This window comes from Sinocyclocheilus grahami, unplaced genomic scaffold, assembly GCF_001515645.1.
Source record: "Sinocyclocheilus grahami isolate Dianchi unplaced genomic scaffold, SAMN03320097.WGS_v1.1 scaffold2469.1, whole genome shotgun sequence".
Lineage (NCBI taxonomy): Eukaryota > Metazoa > Chordata > Actinopteri > Cypriniformes > Cyprinidae > Sinocyclocheilus > Sinocyclocheilus grahami.
In genome coordinates, this window is record NW_015507648.1 from 17,309 (window position 1) to 28,613 (window position 11,305).

At 35.8% G+C, this 11,305-nt stretch overlaps 1 protein-coding gene and 1 long non-coding RNA gene across 2 annotated transcripts in view; one reads left to right on the top strand and one right to left on the bottom strand.

Moving 5' to 3' along the window:
- Positions 1-2,518: 2,518 nt before the first annotated feature.
- LOC107575109 (tripartite motif-containing protein 14-like) overlaps positions 2,519-11,305 on the bottom strand; it is a gene marked incomplete at its 5' end in the record, with an annotated part of 31,133 nt that continues 22,346 nt past the window's right edge. Inside the window, one exon of the mRNA XM_016261516.1 lies at positions 2,519-3,063. Within this exon, the coding sequence (XP_016117002.1) occupies positions 2,519-3,063 (545 nt within the window). The remainder of the gene's footprint in view (positions 3,064-11,305) is intronic.
- On the top strand, positions 8,263-10,005 carry LOC107575110 (uncharacterized). Its single transcript, XR_001607806.1, has 2 exons — positions 8,263-8,440; positions 9,651-10,005. It is a non-coding gene; the product is annotated as an uncharacterized lncRNA (long non-coding RNA).

Sequence of the window (11,305 nt, forward strand, 5' to 3'; positions counted from 1 at the left end):
CTGGTCCGCAACTCCGAGATGGTCATGCCCCCGCAATGGGAGCATGAGTCATCCACGGAAGCCGCCTCAGCGTGCTTCACGCCCAGGCACGAGATGCAGCGATCGTGACCATCACCCGGCGCCAGGTAACGACCGCACCCAGAATCACACGAGTGGTAAGACATCTTTAAAAAGACGCGTCTTCAAAAAGACGTTCCACCCGTGAAGCTCTTTTAGTATGGAAAATTGCTCTTTCAGTGTGCTGAAGCGCACAGGGGAGATGGCCGTCTGCAACACACACAGGGGTAGTGCAGCCTGCTGTGTGCAACCCACTCGACACGGGAAAATCCCCGCCGCTTGACTTGTAGTCTTTACTCTCTACTCGTAGAAGGTCAGGAGCAGAACGATAGAACCGCTCGGCTCCGAAGCGAAAAGCTGAATATGCGCTGCATCTGCTGCCTACTTATACTCACGCTGTGATCAGCAGCAGCTGGATGCAATAATCGCATGCCAATGTGCATTGGCTCGTTTAGTTTACACTCGAAGTGGATAGGTCTCTCTAAGCGAGATCCCAATTTCATCGGTCATCCGACGTGACGTCGAGAGTGACCGACTGAAAGGGAACTCCAGCAGACAGCTGTTCAGTCGTTCCTGATGTGTGGAGATGAGGAATCAGACCGATATCACTGACAAAATCTGGAGATCTGAGAGCCGCAGATAAACCAGACAAAATAAATGATCAGACAGACTTATAATGATAGCATTTACATTGTAGAGCACAGTCTGTCACCATCAGAGCCGTTTAAAACATGAAAAGAAGAATGAGTGGCTAAGATGCTGACAATATAAAGATGCCAGAGACTGACTGCAATAACAGAGATCACATGATCTGAAACAGAGCTGATTGTGTTATTATCTGTAAGCGGCGGTGTGTCAATGTGTTTTCACTGCAGCAAACATCAGAGTCAATGAGTTTCTTCACTCGTGATCACACAACAGGACTTGAAGAGTTTGAGAAGGTGAAACTCGTGTGTTTGTGGGAGAAAAACTAAACCTGAACAGATGTTTCTCCGTGAGTTCAGATGTGCTGCTAAACGTGTGATCAAATCTCTACAACTACAAATCTCACTGTCACAGACGCTCAGCTGATTTACTCCAGAAACAGCTTCACAGTTTCACAAATCAAAGCTGAGTGTAAAAAACATGCTGCGTTTTCAAACACATCTCAGATGGATTGATTTCATGCTTGAACAGAGTTTGAGAGGCTTATAACACACACAACACACATCAAGCATCTTCCCACATTTGTGACGAGAAGCGTTTATACATCTGTTGAAAACAAACCAGACGCCTTATTATTATTAACTAAATATTCATTTTACTTTATTTTAATTATAGCCATTAAACAAATCACTAAACATTGATACTGATGCAATAATTATATTGTTCTGTAAATAGGTCAGTATATAATAATAATAACTAAATATTCATTTTACTTTATTTTAATTATAGCCATTAAACAAATCACTAAACATTGATACTGATGCAATAATTATATTGTTCTGTAAATAGGTCAGTATATAATAATAATAACTAAATATTCATTTTACTTTATTTTAATTATAGCCATTAAACAAATCACTAAACATTGATACTGATGCAATAATTATATTGTTCTGTAAATAGGTCAGTATATAATAATAATAACTAAATATTCATTTTACTTTATTGTTAATTATAACAATTTAACAAATCAATAAAATCTTACTATTGCAATAATCCTATTGTACTTATACCAAAAATAAAATGTCAGTATTTAATAACAATAATAATAATATGAATAATAATAATAATTATTATTATTATTCATATTATTATTATTGTTATTAAATACTGACATTTTATTTTTGGTATAAGTACAATAGGATTATTGCAATAGTAAGATTTTATTGATTTGTTAAATTGTTGTAATATAAATAATACAATTATAATATATAAATATTATTGATATTTTTGTTATTATGATTATTATCATAACATTTCTTTATTTCTTATAATATTTGTTATAATTTAAAATAGAGTAAAAGCCAAAATAATAATTTTATTTCATTATTAAATACTGACTTTTTATTTTTAAGTTTTTAAGAGTTTTTTTTTACTGGTATAAAATATATATATTTTTTAATTACATGAATATTTATTATTATAATTATTATTAATAATACATGCATACATACTTTTTATTTAAGAGTACAATAGTATTATTGTAATCATAACATATTTCTTTATTGATTTGTTATTATTCAAATAATTTAAAAATCATATTGTAGTTGCTATTATTATCAAATCAGCAGATTATACATATTTGATCACATTTTTACATATTTAGGTAAATAAAAAACAGTAAATAAAATCAGCGCTTGAAAGAGATCCCATGATAATTTAATACAGCTTTACTGTAGTTACAATATATATATTTTATTAAATGCTATAATGAATGTTTTATGTTATAATGTCAGAAACTCTCCTGAAGCTCGTGTCAGTCTTGTGAGGAATCTCTCGTCAGTTTCACTGATGATCCAGTAAAATAAACCCCAAACCCAGGATAGAGCGGCTGAGTGAATGTGGTCTGGACTGTGTGGATGAGGCTCATTGTGTGAGAGACGCTGTAGAAGGACAGAGTTCCTGCACTGTGATCCACAAACACTCCTGTTCTCCTGCTGATGCTGATGGGCTTCACAGAGAGAACTGTCTCTATGTTATTGTGCCAGAATGAGTAACTGGAGCGAGAGCAGATCAAACACCAGGACTGATCATTAGATCCAAACTCACACTCAACACATCTCTTCCTGCTGATGCTCTTATATGACACTGATATATACACACCTCCACTCCACTCAATCTCCCAGTAACAGCGTCCACACACTCTCTCTCTACACAACACCTGAGGCCACACATCATCAAATCTGTCTGGATGATAAGGATACGGCTGTTTCTCTTCCACACGTGTCACCTCGCTGTACTTCTCAGACAGACTGAGATGAGTGTGTGCTGTGTTTGGATCCAGTGTGAGAAAACAGCCATCTGAACACAAGAACAGAGACATTAATAACACAACAATCACTACAGCTGTGTGTGTGTGTGTGTGTGTGTGTGTGTGTGTGTGTGAGAGAGTGAGTGAGAGAGAGTGTGTGTGTGTGTGTGTGTCTGTGTGCGTGTGTGAGAGAGAGAGTGTGTGTGTGTGTACTTATGTCACTTTTGGGTGCATTCATCAGAATACACACCAGTAAACTGAGGACCACCTTGACAATTTAGGACAGTTTTGTGGTCCTCATTTGTCTGACTATAGAGTGGCATTCAGTAAGCTCTAAAATGGTGTCCAGACTTAAAATCTCACTTGTCCCTAAAATGTACTTTTAAGTGATTTGTGTACTGAAAGTGTGTAAACCCCCCCTCCCCCCACAAAGTGTGTATAACACAGCGCCCTCTCGGAGAACTGCACTTCCGCTGAGATACACACTCTGGGGATTCTGACCAATCAGAGGCCAGCAAGAGGCCACGCACGTCTGAATAATTTGCTGTTGCAATGACTTGTGTATATGAATGAATTGACAGGTAATCAACTTAAATTAAAGATAAATTAATACTATGAACCAATAATTAGTGTTTAATTTTTAAAAAAGAATAATTTACCCGAGAGGAAGCTCTCATCCTGTAGCTCCATGAGCATTTGTCTCTAACTTTGAGTCTTATATTGTGGGTTAAGCAGTGTGTGTGTGCATCACGGACTCTTACCGGGAGATCAGAGAGAAACAGTACACTACAGTAACTTAGATCCTTGTTTATAATGCTGTGTGAACAATGTGAAACACGGCAGAAGGACACATCAGGGCATATAACTTTGAAAAACACGTATTTCTTCCAAAAAGCGGAGGGACAGATGTTTACATTTCCTAAAGTAAGAGTAATTATCCTAATGTACCTATGAGTTTATTCAATAAAACAAACAAGCCACACAAAGATGTGAAAACATGCAAACTTGCTTGCTTTTAGTGGTGGTTTTATTCGTTTAAATAGTTTTTCCTAGTTTCTAAGAAAAAAGCCTATCTGTCATGCAGATGTTTAAAGTTCCTCATATGATTGGTTCTCCCGCACCTCCACCTCCACCAGAGAACCGTTACAGCAGAGATCCGCTTCTGAGAGGAGAACGCCTCTGCTCACATATACACTCTTTAGATGAGTAATAATAATAATAACAATATGTATTATTATTATTATTGCAATTATTATTATTACAATTACTACTCTTATTATTACATTTATTTTATTTAGTTAATTTACAATAAAATGTGTTTAAAAGTATCAGAAGTCAAGCTGGCACGTTTATATTTTGTTTGTGGATTTATTCCTTTCAGTGGCAAATGTTTAAGCAAAGACTGTATTTTTTATAAAAAAAATTATTTCTTTAAATAACAATAGGGAAATACAAAGTCGTACATAAATATGAGTCTATAAAACAATACAACCCAAAAAATGTTCAAAGATTGACTATATATCTGTTAGAAAACACTCTCTGTTTTGAGAATGCCTTACCCCTCCTTTCTCACTCTTTCTCTCTCCTTCTCTGAATCACCCCTCCTCTATCTGTTCTCTCTCTCTCTTGTATGGTGTTTGAATGTCTCTTACTCAATATTCAAGGTAAAGGAGTTTGTGCTGATTTAGAAGGGGGGTTCAGCCTCTGTCGCCAGGAAGTCTATTCCTTATATGGATATGTTTTTCTGTATATGTGGCAATTTTATACAAAACACATGTTCTTGGGAAAAACATCCTGTATGGGTATGTCCTCCTATCCTCATTGGTTAAGAGGATGAAAACTCCCCTCGACATGCCTATATAAGATCTGTATTTCTGTGAATAAATTGAAGTATTGAGAATACATGGACTGTGTGTTTTCTTACTTCCCGGCCGTATTTATACACTTGGAGAGACTGAGAAGATTTCACGGTGGCAAAGAGAATATCGAGGGACCAAATTGTTATTTATTAACAATATCTAATACATCAAGTATCCTCTTTAATAGTTGAGATGTCTTAACAGCTTAATGATTGTTCTGTATTGAAGTTAAATAATCATAAAAAAACTTTAAATCAATGGAAAACAGTCTACCATTTGGTACAGTTAACATACATTTTGCTTTGTGTATGTGATATTTCCCCAATAAAACAATAATTTTAAAGGGGTCATACGATGCTGCTAAAAAGAACATTATTTTGTGTATTTGGTGTAATGAAATGTGTTTATGCGATTAAAGGTTCAAAAAACACATTATTTTCCACATACTGTACATTATTATTTCTCCTCTATGCCCCACCTTTCTGAAATGCAAAAAATAAAAGTTACGCCTTCTTTCTTTGCGTGAAGATGTGGGAAGAGTTGCATAACGCCACCCAAATCGTGACGTAGACATGTTGGGGCGTGTTAGAACGAGCCGTTTTAGGTAGGTGTGACTGACTCTTAACTTTTATAAAGAATATCTCTTTGGATTTGAGACTTTAGTCTTTGCAACTTTACAGATCTTCTTTATGCACCAAGAGCTTGTAACACTCCAAAGAGAAAGGAAACATTGAAATCGCATCATATGACCCCTTTAATTATATTGTCCATTTCCAATAGAGCAGTATCACAATCCAAAAACAAGACCATTATATCAGTTATAGTGACAAAATTGTAAAACAATTTAAAAAGAAACCAAGAAACTTGGGACCAAAATAGTTTGGTATTATAACTGAAAAATGGTTTCTGACTCTTCTTTACAAAAACAGCATAAGGGTGAGAACCCTTCTTTAAACTTACTGATAAAATCATTACATTGATAACATCTATGCATTGTTTTAAAATGAGTTTCTTTGACTTTATTAGGAATTACAAATGTATTCATATCTGACCACGGATTCTGAAATAAAAGCAAGGGATAATCCTGTTTCCATTTCACCATGGCCTTAGGAAGAATACTTTTTTCTTTGGTTAAAATTTTCCTAATATTAAAGTTATTGATTTTTTTAAATCTCTGATAGAAAGGCCCCCAACAGTAAGATCTGGAAGAGAACCAGTAACCGGCTTATACATGTTTTCATTTTTAATAAGGTGAAGTAGGTTTGGGGAAATACAATGAATTTGTTTTATATATTCACTGGAAGATACATTTAAGCCACAATTATTAATAAATTCAGTGTAATTATATAGATCACCTGAATTATTTAATAAATCTATAACAAAAACTAAACCTTTGTTCTCCAAAATCACTCCAAAAAATAGACTTGTTTTTGAATAATATATATTGATTGTTCCAAATAACACATGAATGGGGAGAGAAATTATGTTTGTAGACTAATTTCCACGCATCCGAAAGTTTGATTGTGAAAGTTAGACAACTTAATGGGGAGCTTAGTGCATTTAAAATCACAGGCAAGTAGAAAATGAAGACCACCACATTTTTTAAAAATAACATTGGGTATAGAGAACCATGGACAATTATTCTCACAAAGACAATGCTTAATCCAGTTCATTTTAAAGACATTGTTAATAGTGTTAAAATCCAAAGCATTTACTCATCCTTCTGATACACTTCTAATTATTGTTTTTCTTTTAACTAACTCTGTCTTGCACATATCTCACACAAAGATCGCACTGGCAGAGTTTTTGGGAACATTCATGCATAATTTAAATACATAATCACATGAAATCAGATAAAAAAAACTAAATATTTTAGAAGAGAACGCAGCATCACAGGTGTCTGAACCAAGGAGCATGAAGCTGTGCCTTCAGTCAGTCGTTTCCCATCATGCTTTTGCTCAGCGCAGTCGGTGGAGAGCAACTGCGCTCGACTGCACAATCCGACACAGCCGCCTCACCATCACCAGAGTTTTCTGGCACACGTCAGCATGACATCAGAGCAAGGCGGACGTAACTCAGACACTTTTCTAATCCGCATTGCATCTCGCGGTGATCACCGGTGATCGGTTCTGCGCAGAATTTGCTCATCTCAAACAAGCCTATAGACTATAAAAACAGGTCTGAGCCTGATCGCTGCCCTTCCCCCAGCGGTGTGAGCGCGTCCCTTCCCCACACTACAGCGCCAGACTCCAGAAGAGACTCACAGATACAGCAGAGCAGCGCGAGAGTCACACACATACTACATATTAATAAAAGTGCTGCTTAAGATGTAAACAATTATTATGATATGTGTATTTAATGTAATTATACAACACCCAGCAATTTTTTCTCACTTTCATTTTATGTAAAATATGTACCACTCATTCATGTATGTGTGTGTATATATATATATATATATAAATATATATATATACATGAGCAGTTTATATTTATGAGCAGCTTTGTATTTGCTGACATATTGTTCTGATGCACATTTAGACGCAGTTGTGCGCATGCGCGCAGCTCCAGATGTTTCAGCGCCAGCTGTCCTGCGTCTCAGTGCAGGAGGAATGCAAGATTCATGTATGTGCATATTTACAGTCGTAAATATTCTAAACAATCACTGAAACCCGTTGTATTAAGGGAGAGTCGACGTTTCCCCTGTAAAGCTGATCACTCATTAGTAAACGGTTAAAATATCTTGAATCTCTTTAAAAAGAAGATTTTAATCGCTGGATTACATTGTCCTTAACATCTTAGACACAATATAATGCAGAAACATAAGCTCGCGTGACGGTGTATATGTTCCTAGGATTTTTTTGTAATCATATTTTAGCATTTAAAGTAATTAACTTTTTTGTAGTTGTTCAATGACAAAATTCAAATAAAATGCATGTTGCTTGCAATATAAATTTATAAACGACTTTCTTTCATGAAGGCTTTGCTGATTGTAATGAGTTTGCTCACGTTGTGTCGTGTCCTTGTTTGTCACGGTTCCTGGATCGACACTGGGGTGTGTTCTATTCAGAGCAGGTCATCACTAGTGCGCCCTAACCCTTGTAAGGCTGTATTCTCCACAACAGCAGGCTTGGAAAGTGTATGGCTCAAAAGTGAGAGTCATTAGGAACACACTTTTGAAGACATAAACATCAGTTTGGAACATCGTGATTGTCCCGCTTTTTCTCTCCCAGCGAGGTGCCCTCGGTAGGCATCACCGTGCCGTTTGGAACGCAGTGCAGGTGTCAGTCCGGCTCAGAACAATATAGCTACAGTTTTTTTTTGTTTGCTGAACCAGTACTGGGAGCAAAATAAGGTCCTTGTAATCAGAGAATCTTCTGTCTTTGTCAAAATATTTATTATAATTAATAAATAAATGGAGACACAAGTTCAACGTGAAATCCAAATACGTAATTTACGCAAGTAAACGCAAATGAGTTTTCCCGGGAAAATGACGTCTGCTCAATTGAGGACACGTGTCCTGCAAGGCAGACCCATCCCCCGCTCTTCCATGCACATTAACGAAGTAAAGGTAAGATCAAGTCTTCTTCTGAAAATGCATAATAACTACCTATAATAACTGTTAGTAAGATGTATATTTAGTTTAGTGATTGCATTGTATTCTGTTGAGGGTTTTATTCTGTTGTCGATTGTGTGTCAGTTTTCTGACAAAAAACATAGTTTACTGTATAACGGTAATTTAGAATCTACAATTTAATAAAAATAACCAAGTTAGTGGTTAAACTAAATGAACTATACTAGATTTTAGTATTTTTAAAGTGTGTCAAGTTCCAAAGCTGACACAGAAGAGCGTACGCTGCTTGCGTTCAGCTCATATTCTCTAAAATGGCGCTACGGTGATGCGGAGAGACACAGAGGAGAGGAATTGTTGAATAAAGTCGTTATTTTTGTTTTCTTTGCGTACAAAAAGTATTCTCATCGCTTCATAACGTTACGGTTGAACCACTGAAGGCAGATGGACTATTCTGACGATGCTTTTCATACTTTTCTGGATCTTGACAGTGTAAGTTACTTGGCAGTCTATGGGACAGTCACAAGCCTCCCGGTTTTCATCCAAAATCTTAAATTGTGTTCCGAAGACGAACTAAGCTTTTACGGGTTTGGAACGACATGGGGGTAAGTGCTTAATGACAACATTTTAATTTTGGGGTGGAGTATCCCTTTAAAAAAATAATTTTTAATGTTTCTGTAATGGTTGTGTTAGCTCTTTAGTCCCAGTAAAATATTATTGTTGTTGTTATCCATTCATTTTCCATAAATTATCCATCATTTGTTTTATTTACTGTTTTACAAGAATGGCAGAAAAAATAGTAAAGCACTTAATTATTATTTTTTAATTCAGAAGCCCAATTAATCAATAAATACTGTATGTGCTTTACAAATGTATTATATCACCTGTCATAATAAAGAGAAAACACAAAACTGGGCATCTGCATTAAAAACTTTAACATAAAATTTTTTTTTTACTACTGTGACTAAAGAGCTACACATACTGCTGGATTAACCATTAGAGAAACATCAGAAATTATTTTTGTAATCACCAATACTGTTAGTTTAGGGCAGCTGTGGCACAAACCTTACATGTTAAGCAGTGTGCATATATAATATACTATTTAGTTATAGTTCAAGTTAATCATGTGTTTTGGTGAGTAAGATAAAAAAAATATTATGGTTGTTTATTCCATTCACCTTATATTTCTTTTATTTTTATTTTTCTCCAGTCATTACAGCACAGCTGGTCTATGTCACAATGCTGGGAACCCAAAGAAATAAAAGATGAAGACCTCAACAGGATGCAGAGCATCACATTGCTTGTAAAACTGATAAACCAGGGCTTCAAGAGCAGTTCATCAGCAAATATAAAGGCAATATATTTCAGTATTTACAATTAAGCAAATTACCAATAATATTAATCTGCAAAACTGAGAAGGTAATGTATATTTGTGATTCCTGAATACAGTGCTGCATGAATGAGTCCTAAAACTCATTCATGTATGTTTGCACTTCTGGTTGCATCATTGCAAAGTCAATGTTTTTTTGAAGGTCTGAGTTGAACACAAGCTCAAGATATTTTCACTTTTTTTTTCTACAACATAAAATACATAAGTAATACCCTCTTGTTTTTATAGTGTTTACGTCAATGATTGTATTTATGCTTCAAAATGAATAAAAGCTGTGTTTATTGGTAAAAAGAATATCATGATGAACAAAACATGAAAGAATTATAAACTTTTGTTGTCACAGAGCTTATTGTCTACAATAATCCATAAGCAACTGAAAACATTCTTCTGGGATTTTGTTGAGGGAACCAGATGCAAACCAGGCCTGCAAAATATGTCATCCCTGCAACACTCTATTCTATAATTCTACAATATATAGCCCTGATAATATTGTTCTTATGGACCTGCAACCACATAATTTTAAGACTTTAAATTTGAATGTAAAGTATATACAGCGCAGCATATTTCTGAATTACAACCTGACTACTGAATATTTTCAGAGCTATTTAAAGGGATAGTTCACCCAAAAATGAAAATGCTGTCATTAATTACTCACACTCATGTGGTTTCAATCCCGTAAGACCTTCGTTCATCTTCAGAATACAAATTAAAATATATTTGATGGAATCTGAGAGCTCTCTGACCCTCCATAGACAGCAAGGGAACTACCACGGTCAAGGCACAGAAACGTAGCAAGGACATCCAACCCTCTACAATGCAAGTAAATCACTCGCATATGCGACTAAATCTTCACTCTGGGCGACTAAATGATGACTAATATTAGCCAATGGCTAATAAATGCTCAGATTTTACTCGCCAGTGTGTGAGTTGGAGGCTAAGTATAAGTTTAGCACAAATATATTTCACTCGCGGAACACTCTCTGACTGAGCGCTTCAGAGTTTCTCTCTCCGTGAAGTGATCTGTGCTGTTTTTCAGTTCATCTGAATGGATGTGCAGCACGACTCGCCGTCGCTTTGTCTCACACACACACAGAGAGAGAGAGAGAGAACTGACGCGCTACATGTAAATTATATTCTTTGTTGTATTTTCTTGTCAAAATAACAGCGTTTCTTTGGAATTCTTCAGCGTTTAAGAACTGCTGGTTTCTCCGCTAGTGGGCGGAGCTAATGCGCAAACGGCAATCTCATTGGCTGGCGCTCACCTATTATCGTCCCTGTTTTGATTTCAGCAAATCAGTTCGAGCGAACGCACACAACCTGATTAATACTCATTCATCCAGCAGCTCATTAATCCTTAGTGCGTTTTATATTGTTCTTATTAGTAGAATTCACATCATTATCTTATCAGTATTTTGATAGTTTTTTCCCAATTTTTTTTACAGAAACACTGAATGACCAAAAAAAGCACCAGCACC